This window comes from Pinus tabuliformis, chromosome X, assembly GCF_031772625.1.
Source record: "Pinus tabuliformis cultivar Carrire ecotype Pingquan chromosome X, CPIR1, whole genome shotgun sequence".
NCBI lineage: Eukaryota > Viridiplantae > Streptophyta > Pinopsida > Pinales > Pinaceae > Pinus > Pinus tabuliformis.
In genome coordinates, this window is record NC_142308.1 from 302306201 (window position 1) to 302312566 (window position 6366).

The window sequence follows — 6366 nt, forward strand, 5'->3', positions numbered from 1 at the left end:
TTGAAATAATCATTTTATTCCTTTCGAGCTCAAGTGAATCGAACTATAAAACAACTTGAAATAATCATTTTATTCCTTTCGACTGGTTCTTTGTCACTAAAACCCTTGTTTTGTACCTTTTGATGGTGGCTCTTGTGGTGGTTGTGCATTCCTTATAGTTCAGGCATGGATATCTCAAGAGGGCCCCTTTCCATACAAGTGATATGCAAGTGTGAATCAGTCCATTGGCATAAGCCTTAGAAAAACATAAAAGAGTGAACTCACCTAATGTTTCCATTATATCTTCAAATGTGGTGTCATACATATATAAGCACTTTGAAGGGGGTTATGAGGCCATTGATTACAACATGGATATGAATTTCGTTGAACTACAATTCAAATCCAACGGTTGAAACAAAAGTTGTCCTTTGTTATATCTATTCACTCAATTGTTCTACAAGTGAATCCGATATTGAATTTGACAACATTGAAGTTAATCCGAAACAAAATTGGGAGTCGATATTCAATTGGATACTTTTCCAAATGCTAATATATATCTCCATATTTGGTAATAGTAGCGGCTCCAGATCTCCTGAAATAGTATCCATCCCTTTGAGAAGGCATAGTGGAAAAAGAGTGCACTATGGCAGGATGTTTAAGGCATTTCTCATGGTTTTCACTAAATGTTAAGCTTGATTTAATCTAAACATACAAAATACCTTTAACATTTAGAGGTTGTGTGAAAATAATTTTTATCACAAAAGGTGATGGGTGGAAAAATGAATTTTATTGTTTTCGTTGTTAGTATTGTACTAAGTGAAAAAGAGGATTATCTAGAATACTCAAGGAAAATTGACTGTACATTGATCTTCAATGATTTTTCTGATGTCATTTATGATAGCCATATTAAACTTATGAAAATGACAACAAAGAAAGAAACATTTTTATTTTTTTTTATTGCTACTTGCATAAGTGAAGATGTGAGTCAACATATTAGGTCTATTAAAAAAAATTTCATTTATTCAAAGAAGTTGAAATATGTATATGATTTCTATTCAAATTTCATAAATGAAGCTAATTCATTTTTGATGAAACTCTCCCTCCTTGAAATGAGAGATAATGATATCATGGCCTTATCTTCCAAAATTAAAGGCATCATGAATTATGTTGATGCTATTGGTGTGATTATAGACATTTCTCTCATAAGCTTCATTGAGGCTCTCTACCCCCCATGTTCTCACTATCTTGAGTCACTTCAAGCTAGTGGACAACTAAGATCTCTTGATTTAATTAACTCTTTGTTGGAGAAAAGTGTAGAATGTGAGAAGGATTCTTCAAAGAAAACAACTCAATCCACTAGAAAAATTGTTTTCCTTGCTAAAAAATGAAAGAATCAATCACATGATTCTACTGGAGCATATTGTAGTAAAAGGTGAACAAAAAAGAGAATTTTAAAGGTGAAAATCAAAGCCAAATGTCTATTTTTACTATGTTTATTGTATAAGAATTGGTATTAAGCAAAAACATGCAGAATTTCATGGGATAAGATTAAAGAGAAGTATGAACACAAGAAAGACAAAAATAAAACCTCTAAATCAACTCATTTGGTTTTTTTTTCTCATTAAAATATTTACATAAACAAATATTTATTGAAAACTTAGTTTAAGTCTTAGAGAGATGCCCTGTTTATTGAAAACTTAGTTTGAGTCTTAGAGAGATGCCCTATTTCTTAACATCTGGGCTACTTGCGTTATGAATTTCTAGAGATATTTTCTGAAGAATTGAATGACAATGTAAATGATGAAGTGTGTTTTATAAATAAATCCAATTTCCAACGTGCAATATTTGAAACTATCATGCTCAAATTACATGGACTCTCATATTTTAATTTTTTATGATTTGAGTTGTGAAAAACTTACGGTCTCTTGTCCACATTTGACAACGGGCCCATTCCATTTACATATGTCGATGGAAAATTTGAAATGAGGAGGAACATAGTCTTCCTAATGAGATGGGATCATGACAAATTGTTGAAATTGGAGGGCACATAATTATACACATGTTTCTCACTGGGCTAAAAGTACATTGGCTTCTGGTATTTTGTGGTATACTGGATTTGTCTTGCGGTCAGACTCACGATCTCTGAAATTGACAAGCTAGCGGCTGGGCCATCCTATTTCCAAATGACTTGAACGTGTATAACACGCAATGGACCTCCGCTCGATACTTCTGATTGACCATCTTGATTTTTCTCTATATCTTAAACCTCAAAATTATGTAGAAAACACTGACCATCCATCCATCTGTGAAAGATTGCAGCTCTGAAATATAACGGATTTTTGTTTCATTGACTTTATATTTGAAACCCCGGCCTGGAATTCTGGAGGTTGCAGGGATCCCGGAATGTAACATAGGCAACGTGGCAGACATCGTATTTGAGCTTTTTAGCCCCCAGGCTTTTCCAAAACACGATCCAAGGGTTCACGTTGGGATTATCATCATTATTCACCAGAACAGACGCGGATTCAACGCTATCCCACACTCCTAACCCTATTATCTGCTTCCCGTCCAGAGACTCATAGAAGGAGGAAGATAATATACCATTGAGCCGAACGAAGTAGGACTTGAGTATGGCCAGGCAGCTGTACGAAATCATATCCTGTATCTTCGAGCTTGCCGTGTAGATTCTTCTGAGGCTAACAATGTCTCCCAGGGATAACTGAGCAAAGGGAACCCCTCTGCTTATTTCCCGTGAAGTCAACCGGAACCAACCGGAGTCAACTATTTTGACTGCGCTGGTCATCCCCTTTGTGAATGCTGCTGCCTGATTATCATAACGAATCAATTAGTCAGGGCCTAGATTTTTTCTCATCCAATAAAATGCTAAACTTATAAAATGTTAAACTTAGGTTGATTGGAGATTTCAGAAATCTAAAATTACTCTAAAAAGATTACCTCAGGTAGATTCAACCCAAGCCCATTGGCACTGGATTCCCCTTTCGAGACGGCAAACACAGCAACCTGCACATACAATATAGGCCGTCTCTGATCTGAAAACTAAATTCATCTAAATCTACCAAAGGTTAAATGGTATCAAATCTCTTCATACGTAAACCTTCTTAGAATGCTAGATCAAATTTGTTGTTCGCATACACATACCCATGATTGCTCGAGGCTCTTCAGAATGGCGACGTCAATGTTGTTTCCTTTTTCTAGCAGAGCGGCCACTCTGGCCATGTGGGTAACCGCGTCCTGAATGTCGCAGCCATGTTGAGGCTCGTATATCGCAAATGAAATCCACATTCTGCTTTGCGATTGGGTCTGCTGCGGCTGGTTACAGGAGGAAGGGGGAGTCATCATTTTCGTTCTTGGATGATCTGTGGAACGCTAGATCTGTTTATAGGGTGTGTGCTGCGTTGGTAACCATCATTGGCGCGACAAAAGCGACCTGGCACGTGTTTAAAGCACGTGGATCCATCGCTTGGACGCATTATGCCATCTCCGCCCACGGCAAATAGTTTGACTGTAGTGAAAATAAAGATCCCACATTGGTCGTATGAATTTTAAGAGTCCACGTTGATCATGAGGATTATAATACAGGCCAAACTTAATCATACTTGCAGGTGCAACTGGGCATAAGGGGACCACCATCTGAAAGCATTGGAAACAAGAAATTTATATTAATAAATTTGATGAACATAATTATGATCAGGTACATCTTATAAGAATTGAAAACTAGAAATATTATATATACTTTTAATGGAATAACGCGACTATCCTTACTTTTTGAGAACTAAAAATATGATATATATTTTAAATGGAATAACGCGACTATCCTTAATTTTTTGAGACTGATGGACTTTTGAGACTGTGGGGTGGAGCGGAGGGGTATTTGGTAATTTTAATGTAGCGATGTAGCATTTATATAAAGTTATTTTACGTTTTAAATTTTTAGAATAATAGTGTGATTGTTTAAATAGTTAGAAAAATTAGATGTTTTATAATGTATAATGAAATTTAAAAGTGTTAAAAAAAAGACATATATTAATTGTTATAAAATTAATATATTTATAATAATGTAGATATGTTTCATAAAAAATTTAAAATTGAAATATTAAATATATTTAAAATATATTAAAGATATAATATTTTATTTTGAAAGGTTAAAATTTTAATAATTAAATTTAAAAGCATTGAAAATCAGCAATTTATGTTAATTGTTATGAAATTAATGTATTTATAATAAAGTAGATATGATTCAAAATGTATTTATCTTTTAAGTAATTTTAGATTTTTATCTTTTAAGTATTAAAATATAAATAAATCAGATATACTAATTTAATATCTTATTTAATAATAATTTTAGAACATAATTATTTATTATTATAATAAATATTTAAAAAAATATTATTTTAATAGTCATTTTTTTTAATAATATAATAACAAGATGTATTTAAATAATTTTTATAAATAACTTATTTGATAATTAGGCTTTGAAAAATTGGTTATAAATTTATGTAAGTTCAAAATCTCTCTTTGGATTTTTAAATTTATTCTCTCTTTAAAATTTGCAAATCAGCTTGCTACAAATTTCTAGGTGTAAATACACACCAGGTCATAGCTTACAAGAAGTAAGAACCTTGTAATGTAACATTGGATATGAAAAATGTCTATGTATATTCATGCATACATATTAATTCAAACAAAACTACACCTGTATCTAGTACATGTCATCACATGTGTTGGAATAGGATTATTTTCCATGCAGGTCTAGTCCAATTAGGCTAAACCTTGCAAACTAACATCATGGCATGCACCATTTCTTATAGGGTTAAAAGTTAGAATCTTAGGAGGTCAATATTGTTTGATGTAAAAATTTTCATGTGCACTAAGTTTTCTAGTTCACAAGCATGCTCTAATGTGTGTACCCATCTATTGCAATATTTTGTGCTTGATAAGATGGACACACATATTCAATTCAATTGTGTTCATCCATACTTAAACATTTATATCCACCTATATTCAATTCAATTGTGTTCGTCCATACTTAAACATTTATATCCACCGCCCAACATATTATGTGCTAATTTTTACTATTACATGTGCCATACATGGCTATTACCTTTAGAATTGTAATCAAACTCTATTTGGTTTCATGAACATATTATGACACACCCACATCATAGAAAAGAATAAAAAAAATTAAAAACAAAACTTAAGAATCTTATGAAATTAAACTTTAAACTTATAAATAGAATTTAGTGTTATAAATACACTACATAACATAGTTCGTAACAAATAATTATGCATTTTTTTGATCATATAATATTTTACACAAAACAATTCAATAAACTAAAACAAGAAAAAAAATTTCTTATATCAACGACAATTATTGCATTTAAATAAAACCAATACCTACCAACCATAAATAAAACAATTCAGCAAGTATTGCATTTAAATAAAACCAATACCTACCAACCATAGAAAAACAATTCAATAAGTTTTTATAGGTTGTTTTGAAAAGGAAAAAAACAAGAACTACTTTTATTATCTCCCTGGCAATTATTGCATTTAAATAAAACGAATACCTCCCAGCCATAAATAAATAAAACAAACTTAGCCCTACGCGAACTCATTTCAAATACCTAAACATACACATTAAAGGAATATTTCCAAGAATATAGTTTGTTTCAAAGTTGATTAAGAATGGGCATACATATTATACTGAGGATTTGTGGGAATGGAGATACGCGTTAGCTAAACGACTGTTTGTTAGGTTCGGTGAGATAATGACTCGAAATTTAAAAAATAATGTTATAAAAACGTTTTCGATATTTGTCGTAACCAAAAATAAAACCTCCTTGACTTCACCACTCAATCACATTTAAAAATGTAAACATCATGTGAAAATGGCATAAAAAGATCACATGTTAAAATGTAAACATCATGCGAAAATGGCATGAAAAAGAAAATAATACTCGTCTTTATTGTCAGGTTTCAAATGAATATGTTTATCTAAGTCTTGCTTTTCCCAGCAATAAAGTACTTTACTATTTACCGTGAGGAATGCCCAGGGATTTCAAGATAATAATTTATTTTCAATTTTAAAAATATAGGAATAATGGATGAAAATATTTTATGAAGTTTAAAGTTTTATAATTCAGATTATGTTTTTTTGGGTTAAAGTAAGAGTTGGTCTTTCTATTATCTTGTCACTAAAAAATATATCACATAAAATATATCGCATCCAAAGAGGGAGAAGGTTAAAGACTTAGCAAACATTCCTAGGGCTCAAGAACCAGGCCATTAGCCTAAGAAAAAACAAAACTCACTACCTCCCCTGCTCGAACCATGAATTGAGGTCAAGCAGTCAAGGGGCAGAACGGA

At 32.1% G+C, this 6366-nt stretch overlaps 1 protein-coding gene across 1 annotated transcript; it reads right to left on the reverse strand.

The window, feature by feature from the left end:
* Window positions 1-1912: 1912 nt before the first annotated feature.
* Window positions 1913-2799, reverse strand: LOC149139619 (uncharacterized). Its single transcript, XM_089450194.1, has one exon. It carries the CDS (start codon window positions 2780-2782, stop codon window positions 2333-2335), a length of 450 nt encoding a protein of 149 aa, XP_089306320.1. The 5' UTR covers window positions 2783-2799; the 3' UTR covers window positions 1913-2332.
* Window positions 2800-6366: the final 3567 nt, after the last annotated feature.

Coding starts and splice junctions, on each gene's coding strand:
- LOC149139619 (XM_089450194.1), bottom strand. CDS start 2,782: ATGACCAGCGCAGTCAAAATAGTTGACTCCGGTTGGTTCCGGTTGACT.